The sequence below is a fragment of the Balearica regulorum genome, chromosome 11 (genome assembly GCF_011004875.1).
Source record: "Balearica regulorum gibbericeps isolate bBalReg1 chromosome 11, bBalReg1.pri, whole genome shotgun sequence".
Taxonomy (NCBI): domain Eukaryota; kingdom Metazoa; phylum Chordata; class Aves; order Gruiformes; family Gruidae; genus Balearica; species Balearica regulorum.
In genome coordinates, this window is record NC_046194.1 from 22524037 (window position 1) to 22542441 (window position 18405).

At 45.0% G+C, this 18405-nt stretch overlaps 1 protein-coding gene and 1 long non-coding RNA gene across 15 annotated transcripts in view; one reads left to right on the top strand and one right to left on the bottom strand.

Moving 5' to 3' along the window:
* Window positions 1–18405, top strand: part of LOC142603392 (uncharacterized) — a 103485-nt gene that overhangs the window by 73054 nt on the left and 12026 nt on the right. For 3 of the 5 annotated variants that reach the window (XR_012837317.1, XR_012837318.1, XR_012837314.1), the window contains 3 exons: window positions 613–744; window positions 12497–12636; window positions 14042–14885. This is a non-coding gene — a long non-coding RNA (uncharacterized LOC142603392). Of the gene's footprint in view, window positions 1–612; window positions 745–12496; window positions 12637–14041; window positions 14886–18405 lie in introns of those variants that run through there. The other 2 variants (XR_012837316.1, XR_012837315.1) reach the window with 2 other exon arrangements.
* The window catches only part of ARHGEF9 (Cdc42 guanine nucleotide exchange factor 9), a 213635-nt gene continuing 197857 nt past the window's right edge, over window positions 2628–18405 (bottom strand). For 6 of the 10 annotated variants that reach the window (XM_075763707.1, XM_010304141.2, XM_075763713.1 and 3 more), the window contains 3 exons: window positions 16541–16784; window positions 15761–15829; window positions 2628–5850 (listed from right to left, as the gene is read on the bottom strand). In XM_075763707.1, the coding sequence (XP_075619822.1) occupies window positions 5669–5850; window positions 15761–15829; window positions 16541–16784 (495 nt within the window). In that variant the 3' untranslated portion in view covers window positions 2628–5668. The remainder of the gene's footprint in view (window positions 5851–15760; window positions 15830–16540; window positions 16785–18405) is intronic. The other 4 variants (XM_075763708.1, XM_075763715.1, XM_075763714.1 and 1 more) reach the window with 2 other exon arrangements.

Here is an 18405-nt window from a genome sequence, read left to right on the forward strand (position 1 = left end):
TGTTTCAGGGAATTTCTGAACCAAGGTCTCAGAGATCACCTGGCCACATCTGTCCTGCTGTGCCCTACTGCTCCCTCGGAGGGTGGATTCGGTCTGTTATCCAGAAATACGTCCTAAAAAACCTAGCACCCTGCACGGCAAATACAGTTCGAACTGGCTTTCTTTGGGTTTTGTTTTATGCAACCAAAGTTCATAGTAGCTAGGTGGCCAGAAAAAGCTAAAACCGAACAAATACTGTCACTAAATGAAATTATCGGCAGCAGCGGCATTCCCAGCCATGGAGTGCTCTTCTCTCTGGCCGCTGCTGGGGATTTTTGGGGACTGCTTTGGTAGCACCCTTGCTCCCAGCACATATGCTGGGCCCCTGGGTTTCGTCCCCATTCCCTCCTGGTCGGGGTGGTTTTTGTACATACACCTCTTGGGCAAGGCATACGGCTTGTGCGCTCCCTGACGGCCCCCTCCTTCCCCACAGCTCACATTGCAAACTCGGAGGGGAGCCCAAAATGCTGGCCAACAACTTTTTTGGCCTGCGAAGATGGCAGCGTGGGTAGGAGAGGTGCTCTCGCAGGGGAGGTTTTGTATGTAACTGCATTTTGGGTCTGCTCTCCCCAGGAGCGGACTTTGGAAAGGGCGCTGTGCCAGTCCTCCCGAGGGACTTCAGTTACGTGCTACAGGAGAAACAGGATCATTTGGACAGGTGAACCCCAGCACGGCGCCAACGCCATCTGCACTGCAAGCAGTAATGTAAGCAAGAGAAAAAAAAGCTTGGGCTGGGGTATTGCTGAAGCAGTAGGCAAACGTGAAGCTGCGATGTTTGAGGTCTGGGTGAGCCTGCTCCTGGACCCACTCACGCTCTGGCCCCACAGACGCCTTTGTGGTCATAGCTTTGCCTCTGTCCTGTCTCTCTCCCTTTCTCCCACAGCAGAGCTGCTTGGCTTTTCCATCTTTTTGTTCCTTGTCTGACTGGGTTCCTAATATGTGTGGGCTGGAGATGCGGTCAGTCCGTGCGCCAGCAAACTGGCCATCACTCGCCCAGACAGGCACCCGCAGGACAGATGGGAAAGAGCCAAAAGTCAGTGTCACTACTGAAAACGTAGCTCTTTGGCCGCAGTTATTTATAGGAACTTGGTACGTGTGCCTGCGTGTTTCTCCACGACGACAGGCATCGCTCCCAACCACTACCAACTCGGGATGCCGTGGTGCAATAAACCCGGTTTTCTTGGTTACAAATTGTATTTTTGGGCTGTCTAGAAATACATGACTCAACTGTCTTACCTGCGCAATGCCACCGGGTTTCTGGAGAGAGCACTTTGCCTGTTGGGGCAAAGCACCCAGTTCCTTCTCCCTGCGGGCACCTGCTCCCCCCAGGCCGAGGGAAAACCAGGGTAGGAACCTGCTCATCTCCTCGCGGAGCAGCGTGAGGCCAGGCTCCCTCCTCTCGAAAACCCACCCCCTGCTCTACTTCCACATGCTCTGAAATGCTTCTTAGGTTGTTCAGAACGTATTTGTGACTAGATGTCTGTTTGGAGAAGTCAGCTGTCTTCACATTTGGGTTGGAGCTGAGCAAAGTTCAGTAACAGAAAGCATTTTAAAACCATGTTTCGCAGAAGACGTGATCGGAGCTCCACTCAGAGCAACCCCTGCCAGCACTTGCAAGGTGGTATTTTGTCAGCGTTGAACCTCCAGCAACTCATTAATCATTTCACTCAGTTCAGACGGAGGACACAAAGCAAGGGGGAGGTGGGATGTTTCCAAAACAAACCTATTTTTTGGTTACACACAAATGTCTTGGTGTCTGCTTTGCTGACAAGGTGGAGCCCCACCCCAGCGATTCGTGCTCAGCCTTTGGGAACAGAGTGAGACCGCTCTGAGGAAAATGATTTAAAATGCCTTCAGATGCCTTTTCACTTCTTTTTATTTAATTCCATAAATATTTTCATAAGGCTCAGTGTCTTTACAACACTTTTTTAAACACTTTTTTTGTTTTATACACACAACTTTGACACTTGTTTGACAGGGTCAAACAGTCCAATATAAACAAAATAATAAAACTGGCAAGTGCGGATCAGCTGGGTTACCAAAATCCTTTTTTTTTTTTTTTTTTTTTTTGCTCTTACTGTTAAAACCCCAAAAGCACTAAAATATCAGTATTTGGCTTCAAACTAGAATTTTAAAAACCTTTTTTTTTTTTTAAATTCTCTGCTACAAGTCCCTGTCGTCATAGTGCCTTTAAACTCCTACAGACTCTTCTTTTCTTCGTAAGGAAAAATAAGCTCGGTGATGCCATGCAGAACTTACAATAGCTACTAAATATACATGTTCCCTGAAATGTAGCTGCAATGAAAAGATGACAGAGCATAAAGAGAACAAAACCAGAAACCCAAAGCACCACAGTGTACTATCAATAACATTGCAGTGGACGGCCAGTGACCACCCAGAAACTGAAACAAATTTCAAATATATTTCTCTATGTATTATTTTCTATTTACAACTGTTAGATGCACCTAGGTTGGTTCTTGTTTGATCTTTTTGGAGAGGGTGGGGAGGCGAAAGTCTTGAATTTGGATCCTCTGTTCTAGTGTCTAGGTCAAGGGGTAATGCATGTCATTTACCTAGGGAAGAGGGTATTTTTATTTTGTATATATATATATATAGATTCAGCCAGAGAAATGCCGTAAACATGTAAGTTTGTTACAACTCTCTTGTTTCTGGATATGGAATGGTTAGTGGGTTCCTCCTGTCTGGCATTGAAATGAAAGTCTCTATCAGATGCTCGGCCAAAGTCAGCCCAACCTGATTGCATCTGCGCTGCTTCCAGCGCTTTCGGACACGAGGCAGCCCAACCCTGCTCCCTATTGGGAAAGCCACGGTAGGTAGTAAAAGTGGGACCCAGTGCTGGTTCTTCTTTGTGATAATGCTCCATCTCTTGCAGCACCTCGGCATGTATGGAGGGGAAGGGCTTTCTTGAATGCCATGCCTGAGAGCCAAGCCCCTCTTCCCTCTGGAACAAGCGCCTGCATCTGCTTTGCCTGCCGCCTGGCTCTGGCAAGCACGAGCAATGCTAGTTTGGTTTGGCTTTCCATTTAAGAAAGAAGCTGCGAGTCCAACAAGTGGCCTTGTCAGATCAAGCGAGTCTTGATTTATGATGCAAATAATGGTGTGGCGGTGGTGTTTCTTTTTTCCTAGTGCTGAATATTTAGGAAGCATCTTCTCATAAAAATTATGGATGTCTCATTCTCACTCTCTGAGGCACAAAACAGTAAATGAACAGGCTTAACTAATGTGCTTGTTACTTTTTTTTCCCTAAGCAATTAAAAAGGCAAAGGAATAAGTGAAATTTTCATCATGTTGATAACAGTTTGTAATCTCTTTCTCTCTCTCTCTCTCTCTCCATCTCTCCAGCCATTCAGAAACAGTAAAACATTCCAGTTAACTTCTGAGAACCCATCTCATTCACTTCTTTAAATACCCATTCTGTTAAAGAAACAAAATAATATTTGCTACATATTCACTATTCAAATCTGACCATAAAAATGCAAAGATACAAAAGAGAGTAAAAATAATTTCTGATATAAAATGGGGTTGCTTCCTATTTGGGACTCCCAGTGTTTCACTGCTGCCTGTCACACAGGGGCCGTTCTTCCTCTCCAAAACACTAATCTGGCTTTGCTGTTTATTGATAGCTGCTAGATTACTAAAAAGTGCTGAGATTATTTTTGTACTTAAATAAAAAATATAGCCACTGCCTTTTAATATGCCCTGAAATAAAATAGGCTCCATGGCAATACTGAAATCACCCTCTCTGCTCTTCCCATTTGCTTGTTTCTTAGGGGAGGGGAAAAAAAAAAAAAAGTATCTCCATGCCAGTTGGCCTGGGGTGCTTGTGGTATATCAGATTCAAAAGAAAATGATAAATACCATGATCCATCACTTCATCCCACATTTTCAAAGGAGCTTGCAGAATTGCTCTGCAAAGTTTTTAAGTTCATCTTCTAAATCTGGTTAAACAGTCTCATTTGCCCTAGGGGAAAAAAAAAAAATCATCCTAGTGCACAATGATTTGTTTTACAAGCTTGAACGTAAGCTTTTGCGCTTGCAAACAAATGTACTTGAGGCTGAAACTGTAGGAAGTGTCTGTGAAAACAGAGCTATGAATCTCCAGAGGGAGAAAAAGAGAGAGAAAGAGACCTGGAGAGTTCAGCTAATCGCTCCAGAGCCCGCTGACAGTGATACACCTCTGCTGAACCACTGAAGCCGTTTAGTTTAAACTGATCACTGACTTAGATTAGGTCACATAATCATGGTCATGCGGCTAAATTTCTTGGGTCACATCCATCTCTTTCCTGAAAGGCAGTTCCCAACTCCTCTGCAGCTCGGGTGCGTTAAATCTCAGGTAACTACTTCCCATCGCTTAGGCAGTGATCCTTCCACTAACAGGTCGCTACTGGCGGCTCCTGTTTTGCCTGGGAGGCCAGTGCCCAAGGGACGCCAGGGATCTTATATGCAATAGAGTAGAGCAGGCAGTGAGTGCAGTCATGGTCCTCACTTTTGGGATCATTGCGCCTGTAAATGGCAATTAGTGGTTCATTAACACAGTACTGTGCAGGCGTGAGTGTGGCCAACAGGATGGGACCTTAGTTCCCGAAGAAAGAAAACCGGCCATTTGTTGGAGCCCAATAGCCAATTTTCCTCTAGCTGGAATGGTGGGCATGAAGCCGTCAGTTTTTAAGCTTTTATCTTTGCATGGAAAACAAAGATAGGAGTGGGCTTTTCAGAGTCATGTCTCAGCTCAAGAAGAAAATCAAAGGTAAGCCCCCAGAAATAAAACTAAATGCAAAAGAAATAAAAGCCCCTGATAGTCTTTTCTCAGTCTTATTCCAAGTGTGAACAAGTCACACTGAACTGAGAAGAAGACCGTGCTTAACAAAAATGCAAAAAGTTAACTGAGGAAAACCCATCTCTCACTTCCTAAATAGCTGATAGCCCTTCTGCTTGTTTTCACCTGCCCATAGCAAAACAGTTAAAGCCAGAGAAATACTGCGCAGCAGAGCGTGGTGCACAAGGGAGCACATCCAGACAGGCACAAGTCAGACCAGAGAATGCAGGACGGGGACGGGGAAGGGGTCGATGCTCTTCATTGAAATGACAACTCCAGGGACAGCCAAGGAAGGGACGGAGAGGGAGGGAGAGGGAGCAGAGATCTCCCGGCACTCCAAAAAACAAACAACCCCCCCATAAATAAAATCAAATAAAATATACACCAATGTAGTCCATGAGGAACTTCGATGACGAATTCACACAAGCGAGAAAGCATTCTGGGATGCCAATGACGACTTGAATGAAAATGAAGAAGGAAAGAAAAAAAAAAAGATGTCCAACCAATGGAATAAAATAAAATAGGTCACATGATTAGAAATCATTGGTGCTTCCTAGTATCTAGTAGCAGATTGCTTCCCAAAAACAACAAAAAAAGTTTTTGGTCCTTCTATATATATACATATATGTATATATATTATTATTTTTAAAATGTGTGTATATATATATATGTATATATATTTAGTTGCAACAGTGCTTCTCCGAAAAAAGGTCCATCTATAAATATAATTTTATTTATTTTTATTTTTAAATTTTAGTTCTTTTAAGTTAAAATTCTCCATCTCTCTAGGTATTATTTTTTGAATGGTGTTAACCTGCTGAAGTTTTGCCAGAATGGTGCCTGGCTGCGTCTGGGTTCGGTGAACTCGAAGACCTGGGACTGGGATATGCCATCTGTCACCATGTATTGTCCCTGATTTAATGGATCCTGGGGTGGTGGGTAGGCTGGAGGAACCGACTTGGAGTAGCTCACACCTGCATCGATGATTGGGGGGAAAAAGAAACAGATCAGTCAAAGTGCAATTGGGTCAATAGTCTTTCTTCGTCACGCTATCGCTTCTTATCACTTAATAACCAGGGTCCCAAACAACAGGGAGACGTGCTAGAGACGGCAAATCTACAGAGGAACGCAGCAGCTGCCTAAACTCTCAGCTCAGAAGCTACCTACACTAGACCACCAGTTCAAGATTTGGAAAAGATCCATTACTTTTGTATTGGCAGAGTTTTGCCTGCCCTCATGGAAAAGTCCTGTGTGCCCTAAGGAGGCACAAACATGGCCAGGCCATACGCAGAATCAATCTGCTCAGACAAAGGCAGGCGACCGCATCATTCAACCTGCTCGCAAATTTAACGCTTGCTGGTTCCAAGCTCATTCTCACCCTCCCTCCCGGCTACGCTTGGAAAGCGGTTTTGCCCCAACATGCCCCAGTGACCAGCCCCGAGCAGTGCGACCCCGAGGACCTCTTGGCACCAGTTCCTGTGCCAGAATGGAGCAAAGCTGCTTTGGAGGAAACGCTACGCTGCAGGGACCCATGCTGCTTCAGCGCTACTCTGCCTATACGGACAGCAAGTCATTATTTTCGTTAGGAAAGTTTGTAGGACTTTTCCATAGGGTTTGTTTCAAATTTACCAGTCTGGTTTCAGCCAAAAACGGCTGCATGCAACACAGAAATGGCTGATTTCCTCAATCCAAACTGGTAGCAATGGATGGACTGGCAAGGCTACACTTCCAGGTTCTAGGTGCGTAATTCCCACGTAGGTGAGCCAGAGTTCCTGGGCAGGAACGGCGTGGGGGGATGCTGCCCTTACGGCTTTCCCATGGAAAGGGGGAGCTTCGGCAAGCTGGGACCTATACAACCTGTTGTAAAGGACGGCGTAGGAAGGGCGGCTCTGGGTGAATGGAAGTGGAACAGAAGGGAGGCATGTCACCACCAAAGCGTAGACTACAGGGAACAGTAATATAGCTACTTCTGTATTCCCTTCCCCGCAACACCACTGATGAGGGATAATCCCTCCTTCAGCCTCAGGGTAGCGTGATCAGCTGGAAACCACAACTCCAGAGAAAGGCAGGAAGGAGAGAGGAGCAGGGCTCTGAAGCAGGTTGCTGTAAGCTCTGGCCATCTCTGGATCCCCTCTGCCGCATGCAGAACTGCTCTTCCTTCTGCGGGGAGGGCAGCCCCGGCCGCATGACGGATGGCAGGCTTCGCAAGGGCCATCTCGAGGCCATTGCCTCCCCTGGTTTTAACCGCAGGAGCGAGGTGACTCTACTCAAGTAGATCAGTGTCCTCATCTGGAAAGCGGGATGGCATCACCCACCTACCTCACACGAGGGTTGTGAAGCTAAATTAATTAATGTTTGTAAAACACTTTGAGATCCTCGGCTGGGAAGGTGCTAGAGAAGGCAAAATACGGTGATTAGCACCCAGGCACCACAGCAACGTGTGTAAAAGAAATGCGACTCTTTGCATTCAGTTAGCGGTTCCTACCCACACACAAACACATGCTTTGCGGGACCAGCGCTAGCCAGCCCGGGCACAGGAAGGCTGCACACAGTTGGGTACTTACAGACAAAGGAAAAAGCCTCACAAAGTGCACTCACGGAGCTCATCAGACAACTTTTATATGTTTCAGGACCACTTTTAGATACAAAGCTAAGGCTTTAGTATGGCTTTAGGAGAGAGAATTAATTCACTTCCCCTTGCTATAGAATTTACCAATCAAGGGTTGTTACCATCTTCAAAAGGTTCAGACCAAATGGAGATACCATCTTGACTATGTCTAACTGATTTCTCCTTTACAGCAAATACCATCAAATCGTACAGCTCTCTGTCCACCATAGAGAGTAACCAAGATCTTTCCTTACGGTGGACAAAAACCGCTCTGTGATTCATACTTATTAACCTTTAACAAATTCATCACAGTTAACATTTCAAACTTATTTGAAAAGAACAACCTGGAGATGTGCCACATTTGTATCTGCATGCTGGAATAGAGTTACTCATCAACAAGTTTTCTCCTCTGCCCTTCCCAAGCTCCTCTCTCCCACAGAAAGCCTGCAAAGCAGAGTGCAGCCCCAGAGCCCTTGCTGTCCTGGGGTCCAATCTGGACAGGGTCAGTTCTAGGATACCTGAGACAACTTCTGTCTCCCCCTTCTTGGCAGGCCCCAACCCTCCAGTTGAATTGACATCACTATGTGACTAAAGCCAACGACGTCCCATAAGGGTAGAGCATGGGCTTGAGCTCATCTCTGCCCTTCCTCTTCCGTCCCTTCTTCTACACTGTCCTGCTCTGGGTTGCCTTGCTGGAAGGCAGGTCAACATGTGGGCAGTGTACCCAACTGCAGAGTCTGCTCTGGAGGGCAAACGCTAGCCCTGAACCCATACAAGAGTGCAGACGTTCGCCTGGAGGCCACCAGCCTTTAGTGCCTTGGCCACTTTTCCCAGCAGAGACTGGTGAGGAATTTTGGGATTTGTGGGAAGGTTAGGATCTGGTACAGGTCCCTTGCATGGCTAGAGTTGGGAAATGTATCTTCTGTCTGGTAAGTGGTTTGAATCTTCGACTGACCCAAAGGACCTGGAATGACTTCAAAGGCAAATAGTCCCTGTGCCACCCAGATTACTAACTAATATTCTACAACACAAAAGAGCTGTGAATCTACAGCTGCTACTAAGGGGCATACAGCAATTGTTTCTAGCTTTGGAAGACCTTAAAACCATATTGCTTTAATGACGTGGCCCAATATCTTTTGCATCCTGTGGCTGCAGAGTAGCAGTCAGCCTCGTGATGCACCCGGTCTGCCGTGCGGAGCTGGGCTGAGCTCTTTATTGTCTCTAAACCAATTTGTGGAGGGTGAACTTGTGTATTTTAATCATGATACAGAAATGCTAAGAAATCTCCTGGATCAGCAAAATGTTATGTACTTGGAAGGCTGAAGAAGTAGAGAAAGGACAGTCTGGCTGAAGTCCACTGACATTGACAGAGTTACCCTGCAAAGAACGTAATCCATAGTCTGTCTTCTCCAAAAGAGAAAAAGGCAGACTCCCCTGGCCAGATCACTAGCAAACCCCATTCAGTTCCTTCCCAAAATAGCCTTTTTGGTCCCAACTCCTGAAAAATGTCTATCCTCGCTTCAAACATACCCATGCACACACTGCCACTTCCCTCGGTAAAGCTCAGACCCATGTTCTCAAAGTCGTTTCTGCGGCCCTGCTCAAGGACCTGGGCTACTGGCATTAATCTAAGCTGGATGAACATCAAAAGCTCTGGCTGGTTCTACTTGAATAAGCAGCCGAACGTTTGCATATTTATCGTATTTATCAAATGGCCTCCGTGGCCCGAACGATCAAGACTGCGGATGTCAGTAGCATGCACAATTACCGTGTGTTTGTGGGCGTGCAGATAAAAACATTTGTGCTCTGGCGAGTCAGGCTGATAATTCCGTAAGAATGCATTTCTTGTGAAACTGTGATGTAGCACTTTGCAATAGCTTGAGGTGCCCCAAGAATGGCGCCTTTTTTTTTTTTTTTGGACACACCCGCATTCTTGACAAGGTGGAACATAGAAACTGGTGGGGGGGAAGGAGAGACATTCATCTAATCTGTACATCTTCAAATCCTCAGAAAGAGCAATTCTGGGAAAAAGTATGACAGGTATTTTTCTGTTCTGCTCTGAAGTGGTTTGTTCCCTCATCGAAACTCGGGGCTGCTGTGCAAAATTTTCTCTTGAGGGTTTTTTTGTTTTTTTATATGCAAAGCCATAACTCCACTGCAATTCAACAGAAACAAATGAGCAAAGCTCTCTTCCAACGCGATTTTGGGCTGCTTGGCGAACAGAATTCAAAGCGCAAAGGGAAAGAATGGATAGATAAGTAACGATTTCTAGACACAGCTGCTGCGCTGCCCTTCCAAGGTGTGAGAAAGCAGCTAGACACCAATGACCAGACTTGGAGCTCCTTCTGCTGGTTCATGCATAATTCTGCACTGTAGCAGAATATAAAGGCTGCAGCTGCATAGCAGGGTGGGGGGTGTGGAAATCTGTTCAGAATGAGAAAAAGAAAACTCCAGGGTTTCTAATTTGGCTAGACAAAACTGGTAAAGAGAGATGCTGCGCTGTCAGTTGAAATGATGTCTTTTTTTAGTACTAGGCAACGTCACATGAAAGCTTTCGGACTTCTCAGCTCAGAAGAAAACAATTAAAAAGATTTAAAACTGTCTCTTTTTTCCCTTCTAGTTCTTTTTTTCAAAGTGTCTCTTCTATTTGAGGTTACAGCATGACTTCAGTAGCACTTGAAGATTTAGGAGCATGCTGGTGACTCACAGGCAATCCACACAGACACGTGCAGACAGACCCACTTATAACACAGCAGGACAGCTACAGTAACACTGCACCTTCCCGGAGTTAATACAAAACATACACAGATTCCCCTACATATAACCACGGAAACTTGCCTTACAAGCTGCGTATTTCATCCTCAACCTTTAAGATTTTAGTTTATACTTTGATCGGGAGCTAGTTCATAGGTTTTCTTCTACCTAGCTGTCTAGATCTCATGCTGTTCATGAGCCAGAGTTGAGTGGGAGACAATAAAGTATCAACACCGGCTTTCTCTACTGGCCGAGTGGAGGCTGCTGGTAGGACAGGAAGCAGTGCTGCACTAAGGAACCTTCCATCTCTCTCCGATCGCAACAGCAGCTGAGCCAACTTGCATCTTTCAGGAGCCATGCTTAAAAATCCAATAAATTCAGTTTCCTCCTGAATACTGTAGCCCATACACAACATGGGGTAGCCAGGAACATACCTCAAGAACACTAATTGTTGTGCGGTTAATTACTCCTGCAACAGCAACAAGTTAAATAAGCAGTAACGGCTGAATGGGTACAGCCCTTTGCCCTTCTTCAGCACGTTTCAACAGAGGATCTCAAAGCACTGCTGACTCCATCTGGGTTACTAATGCCTGGAGCGAGAAGCCATCTATCTATGCTGTCATCAATGAGCCTCGCGCTTGCGGACCCAAAGCACCCAGTGCTTGGGCGAGCCGCAGATGGGCACTGCGTGACGCCTGCGTGGTGGAGGGTTTGGGTAGGGTCTGTATTTTACAAGTGATGGGATAAGCTCTGTGATTTCTCTGGGGAAATACCACCAAGAACATGATTAGCTCCTTTCTTTCACCTACGCTGTGGGAAGCTCTGTGAAAAAAGGGAAGTGACCCTGATTATCTGAAAATGCAAATGCCCCTCTTTCTTTTAAAGCAGTTAGCCTGTGTGTTGCTCGGTCTCTTTCAATCCCCCCAGGGCTATCCCTACATGTGTCAATAGGATGGGGAAACATGTCAGGGCCATGTCAATCTTGTTAGCAACGAAGATGCAATAAAATAGGCTTAAACACTCGGGAGAACCACAGGAGGCACCTCCAGCCTCTGTTACCTGGTAAGACCTGTCCTCGCCAGCTGGATGAAGCCAGCACACGTACGCTAACGTGCAGACATCTCGTTTTGCTATGCAGACTTGCTGGGGAGAGCTTGAAGTGCAGAAGTGTGAGAAGTCAGAGAAAAGCTGCTTGGGGTTTGGGTCAGGGTTTTTATGACATAGTTCGCCGTGAGCTCAAGTGATCAGAAAGGAAGAAATTAGCAGGAAAATTCAGTGACTCAGAGAGTGTTTCACTGCAGGCCAAAGCAGTTCCTGCTGGCTGACGATTTAACCCCTGCTGGGTTTGCAGAGCTGAGTATTTATGGGCAGATTTAACGACAGCATCCTTCTAAGCTCAGGGCTAGGAGTGACAGTGATTGAATATGTGTCTCCCTCCTTCCGCAAGTCCCAGACCACCAGGCTAAAGGCTTGTCTGGGCTGAGGGCATCTGCTTTGGTGAAGCTATGGCACAGTGCAGAGGAGAATACACAGGACAGAGAAGGGCATGAAGGAGCCGGCTCATAGCGTGGGTCTGAAGAGCTCTCCTGGGTGGGAAATGCTCCCACCCAGCACTAAGGTCACTTTAAATTTGAACAGACATTTCATTTTTCAAAATGGAAACTTTAGTGGGAAACGGTGCTTTAAGAATGGGATCTCCTTCCCGGGTACCAGAACCTTGAATCCCAACACCCTGGCTGACAGCTCGAGGATCAGGAGCAAAAATCCCTTACGGTACACGCTGTCCTGCCTGGGCACAAAGCTGGGGATCAGAAGAGTCACTGAATGCTTCTGAAAGCTGCAAACACTAATCACTGAGGGGAGAGATTAAAAGCGGCCAGCAGAACAGAAGCCCTTGATGGATAGAAGCACTAAAGGAGCCTTCTGTTTTCAGACACTTAGAAATGGAAAAAGTACCCTGGATAATCCTGTGTCTATGTTACGGATGGACTGGGCATCCCCAAAGGATCCATTTTCAAGGGAACTTTAGACTTGTTTCCACTGCTTTAGTCAGTAACGAGCACAATCTTGGAAGCGCAACTCAATGCTATCTTAACGTCGTAGTGTCAGTGCAGGCAGCAAAGGTCCTCAGTGGTACCTGGACTTACTGCAGAAAAGTTGCGCAATTGATTTGCTGTAGCTTAAAAAGGGCTGTGGGGTTTTTTGTTGTTTTTGTAAGTCAAGACAAATAATTTTCTCTGTTACTTTACTATTTCTAGGAGACACCACGCTGAATTCTATTCCTAGTTACCACACTGACATTGAAAAAAGCTAACGGGCAGTAACCGAGAGGCAAAATCTTGAACAATCAATGCAAAAAGAAAAAACAACAACAAACAGCCCTTTTCTGTATCTGTTGGTAAGGTGCTGAGCCAACGCCACCCATTTACTTTATGTCTAATGGACTTAAAAAAGGCCAAAAATTGGTTTAATGCTGTCTTAAGGCACCTGGTCTAATATCATTATGTTTTGCCCAATCCAATAAGTAGTGCAAATCCTAGTATATTGCTGGAAATCTGACCTTGTGCATCATTAAATCGATTTGGAAGGAAGCCTGGCACCGCACACATTTCTGTGCAGCCGTGAGCGTCTGGAGGGGGTTGATTCCAGAGGGGGCTGACTTGTGCCCTGCAGAGGACTCTCACTTTGGGATCAAAAACTTTTCGAAACACTGAGAGTTGTGTTCTCTCTTAATCACCCGGATAAAATTTCCGTTAGTTTAAAACCCAGAGTTTTAAGGTTTCTCCTCCTGCTATCAGCTGATGTCTCCGCGTCTCTCCCTTGCCCGCTGCAGCGAGCGGTAGATTAAATGCTTCCTTTTGAAACGCACGCCAGCCAGCTCCAGAGTAATACTTCTGGGAGGTGTGGTACAACAGTGCATGAAATAAGCGGCAGTTTATACTATTTGAAAAATGTTTTTCTGCTTCACCTCTAACAAAGTTGATTGCATTTTCCATTTCACCTCCTTCACGGCTTTTCTCTCTTCCTTAAGCATTCTGTGACAGGGAAATTACCATGGTTTCCCATTTAAGAGGTGGAGGGAACAACTGAGATAATCTAGAAACAAGTCTGTAATAGGCAGCCACTGACACGGGAGCAGAGCTCTCGACTCGTCAGGTCGGGCTGTTGAGTCATCGAGCCCTGCTGTGGCCGCCGAGACCTGTCCTGCAAAGTCCATAAATTTAAATAATAGTTCAGTTGAATGCAGTGGAAGTATTCCTACTCCTAAAGGGCTTCACTGCTTTCCAGGTATACCTGATGCTCCAAAACCAACTTAAAGCCCTTTCCAGTGCTACTGTCGTGCTGTGGGAGGCTGCACGGGGAGGGCAAAGGCAGCGCACGGTGCCTGCAGGCAGCAGCCTCCTGGTGTAGGTGCACCCGTCTGCCTGCTCCCAGCCCTGAGAGCGGCACCTCGGCCTCAGCAGCACAGCCCCAAGTGCCTGCCAAGGTCTTTGGCAAAAAAATTGTTGATGAATATATGTAAAATGCATATGGCAAGATTCAAAAAATCAGCCAACTCTCAGGAATTTCCTCCTACCTCCCTCTTCTGAGCAATGCCACCAGCTCCCTCCTCCGGCAGCTTCGTGTCTCTCTTTGGGTCGTGGGCACAAGACAAACCATGGACTAAGAAAACTAAGAGTTTTCAGCAAAACGTTCAATTCCAGTACTTAATTTAATTAATCTGAGACTGAGCTATGATTACCACAATGTATGACAAAAGAAACAGAGCTACTAATTTAATGACCCTATTTGTTGTTTTTCAGATTTCATGTCTTAAGTAGAACAACCAGGCTTCACTTCACTTGATTCTTCTGGTCTGACTGAATTTCTGTCTGACTCGAGGACTTCATCTCATAAAAAGAACTGCCAGTGTTACAGCATAAGCTCATTCTTCATAAAAGAAATGCTGACTGGTGTTTTAGGAGCTAATTAATTTTATACTCAGAGAAGTCTAAGATAATAGCCCCTTCTTTTTCATCTCAGAGAGAAAGAGAGAGAAAGAGAAAGAGAGAAAACGAGAGCAATTGCTGTGTAAGAAATAAGTACGGTTAGGCATGTTGTATTTGTCAGGATGCAAGTCCAGTGATTTAAGTGGGAATATTGGTAAGCATGCTCAGGCACCTTTGAACCGTGTCACTTAATGACTGAACAGTGCAATTATTAATTAATTAACACCTTAATTAATTAATAATATAACTAATTGACAGCAAATAATCATTAAAACTGGTTTTGTTGTGGCCATCATGCAAGTCAGTTTCTTTAATTTTCCAGTTGCCGTAATCTCCGTGGTGGTTTCTGTGCTGCGGGACAAGCGTGCTCGTGGGGAGGGCTGAACCTGCAAAACCGAGCTCGTGACAGCGTCCGCTACTGCCTGAACTACGTGTGCATTGTGTAAGGTACGCGTTCCCTGGGCCCCTTTTTGGGTGTGTGCATACTTTGAGCTTAGAAAATCTGGCCAGGAGAGTTTTTAGAGAACATCTCGGAAGACAACAAAGGAAGTTAGAGAGGAGAAGACTAATGACAATGGAGAGACACAGCAAACCAAGGAGTTTACAGTTGGCCTAGCAAACCACTACTGGACCAGCAAAGCCAGTAGACAACAAACAGGTGAGGCAGAAAGCAAAAAGCTCCTTCGACTTTTGCAAAAAACAACCCAGTGCCTGTACAGAGCGGGGACAAATCTCAAAAAACCCCATTTATAGGCCTAGTTGTGTCACAGTACTTTGGTAACAAATCAGTATGTCTACGACTTTGTGAAGCTTTGGAAAACTTGAAAAATGACCTCTCTGACTTTCCCTCCACATTTACTATTTCAAAACCTGTAGCTGCAAGAGTTATTGCGAGAGATAATGAACGCTGGCTGTTTCGCCAGTCCAGACTCTGTTTAATATCTAGCATGGCATTTATTAGTTGGCTGTAGCCTGCCTGGGTGGGGAAATGAATCTGACATTAGAGAAATATAATGTCTTTACTAAGATACTTTATTTCCTAGAGCTGATATTACTGTGCTGTCCTTAAAAAGTTATAGTAGCCCCAGGAAATGTGAGAGTCCCCTTCCCAAAAGCAGGACAGGGGTAGATCCCTCACCATCTCCAGTATTTTAGCCATCTTTTTTTCTTTGCTAATGGGATACTTTGGGAATTAGCAGAACCCCTACACATCTCCGCACTCACTGCCGTTTCAGCCTGAGATAAACAACTGAGATAGATTTCTGCCCCCAGGGACAGCTTCTGGACATCAGACTGGAGACACGAGATCAAATTCATCTCTGGTGAAATTCCACTGGCTTCAACCACATTAGACCAGAGATTAATTTGGCCCACAGATACATTAAGAAAGGATACAAAGCACAAACGGTATTTTATAAAAAGAGAGAAAGGGGAGGGGGAAATTCAAGGGGGATGCTGGATCCTAACCCAGCAGGATTCAGCCCAGCCCGCTCCACCCTCACATCACCAGGCACAATGCATGTTGCCGGTTACCTTTTTGCTTACTGACTTTCTTTACTGTCATTGCCGCTTGCCGCTTTTGATTTTCAGAAATTTCAAAGCCTGAAAAAGGGAACACGGCAAACACAATTCAGAAGATTGCTTACAAAACTGCTTTTTCTTTTGGGGAGGGGGGAATGTTCTGCACTGTTTGGCAAACACAGAACGCCCTAGGTGGCAAAGCATCACCCAGTGAGCTGGGTGTATGGGCAGGTATTTTACTGAAAAGCAAATCTTCCTTGAAAGGGCAGGCCTCTTTGTAATCTCACTTGTGCAGGGGCTGTGTGAAAAGTAAGATTAGACCCATTATTATTTATACAGCACCATAAATATGCCCAGCACTTTACAACTGAGCAACACAAACTGAGCCTGAACTGGCGTTGGATACAGTTAATTTATGGGCTGATGTGGAGAAAGGGCACGGCTGGTAAGTCATTGGCTTCGCCACCCTCCTACCCTGCACGAGACAGGCTTAACTAGAGCAGAAATGATGCAGCCAGGAGACTCTGAAGTCAGGTGGCCAAAGACTTCCTTCTCCCACAATACCCATGGAGGTCCAGGCTTGAAGCTATGGGCAAAATTTGTTTACTGAGGGCCAAAAATAACAGTAGCTGAATTGGAAAGAGACCTATTTATGACTATGAGAGCAACCAAGGACATATGAACAAGGTTGAACTGTAATTCTACTACACAAAAATGTGGGCTTCTCCAACAGTTGGGGCAAAATTAAGCATTACCAACAATCTCCTTTCAGATTCATGTCATATTCCTCACCTATCTTTTCGTCTTCTTTTACCATCTTCCTTTCTTCTCTGAAAGCTCTAAGCCATCGTAACTTCTCCTCCAGTTTCTTGGCAAAGAATAAGTGCATTTCCTCAGTCTCCTTGTTATGAAGTTTGAAGGCATTCTTCATGCTGACATTGAAGTCGTCATCTCTCCCGTCTTCTATATCCACCACTTCATATTTATCCATGTCTATGCGACCTTTGTAATACAGAATATCTCTTCGTATCAGGTCCTGCAGAGAGAAGAGGAGAGATTCGTCGATTTTAAGACACTTACAGAGTCTGAACTCAGTAGGGAATTCATGGGAGGGCTGAAGAAGACAAAGAGGTAATGGTGAAACCTGGTCAGATCCTTCAAGCCTCATCTGCTGTGAATAGATTTGTTGCTGGCTAAACAGATAGGGTAGATCACAGGCACACAAGAACAAAATACAAATCTTCATGCTGCAAAATTCCGCTAGTAGGCATGAAGTAGTCTTTGAGTAGGTAACACACTTCCATCATTTTCCATGATGGGAAGTTCTGTTCCATAGGACGAGAAACCAGAAAATAGAGACCACTGCCCTGAGGGGATTCCAGTGCTGCAAATGAGGCTGTGCAGAAGCATAAATCTTGAGAAATCAGCTCAGGCATGTTTGGCAGTGCAGACTAGGTGGAGCAGAGCTCTGTTTTCCAAACGCATTCTCAGCGTCAGAGGAGATGGATCCCTGCCCCTTCTCCTTGGAACCCATTTCCCATTCATACACAACTCACTGGCGAGAAAACCACCCTGATGATCAGTTCAAAGAGCTCCTAACCTATCTCTGTCCCATTACGTCCTGGTTTTAACCTCTTGATCCAGCTTCAATTTTTTCTTTTTCCCTTCTTCATGTTTATAATCTTTACAACCAAACCTGTTCATCCCCATCTCCTTTCAAAGTTGATTATTCCAGCCCCTTGTTTTTCAGCAACAGCTCATTTCTCTACGTTAGGAAGGGAAAAGTAAAACAGTCTTCAGTATTAATTTTTCAGAACTCATATGAGAACACCCACAGCTCCGTGGCTACTGTGTTCCCCCCTGCCAAACTGCGGAGGGTGCGTGGTCCTGGCAGCTGGGACACAGTGGTGGGTGGAGGTGGCAATAAAAAAACGTGTTTTGAGATCTATTGTGTCAGCTGCTCAATCACAGATGTGAAATTGTGGATGCTGATAAACTGTAGGAAAAAATAGTTAATTTCCTGTTTTCCTCCTTACCACCTTCATACTTATTTCGGCTTTGCCCATCAAATTTTGTACTGCCGTTACTAGAACTATTCCTGGTTTATACTGGTGTAAGAGGAGCATTGGCTCCACATCTCTATGTCTTTATAGGAACAAATAACAAAAAATGATCATCAGAAAATAGAACGTTAATTATATAGTCGTGACCACGTAAGGTGATTCAAGTTACAAGGCATACATATTTAAAAAGCCAAATTTAGCAACACACAATCAAGATTTCCTTCCTCTATCCACTCTCAAAAGCCAACATTTAGGTGTATTAAATTAACTTAAATACTTTTTGATTTTTGAGAGTGCCCTAAAGATAAATGCTATGTCAAAGGATTCATTTAAGATGAAAAATAAAATCAATGTACAGCATTTATTTATTCATATAAGATTTAGTAGCAAGGTTTTTTTAAAGATAAGCAGTAGGTATTATTTTAAGTAAATCATTAATCTTGGAAAATAAACTCTACATTGTAATTTTTTTGCAAACTTGCTCATGGATCTGCCAGACAGTATTAACGATCGTGGCACAGGGCACTGTCCAGAAGCTCGTAGCCTTTAAAAACTGGCTCCTTCCTCTGGAATGCTGTAGGGGGAAAAAAATTC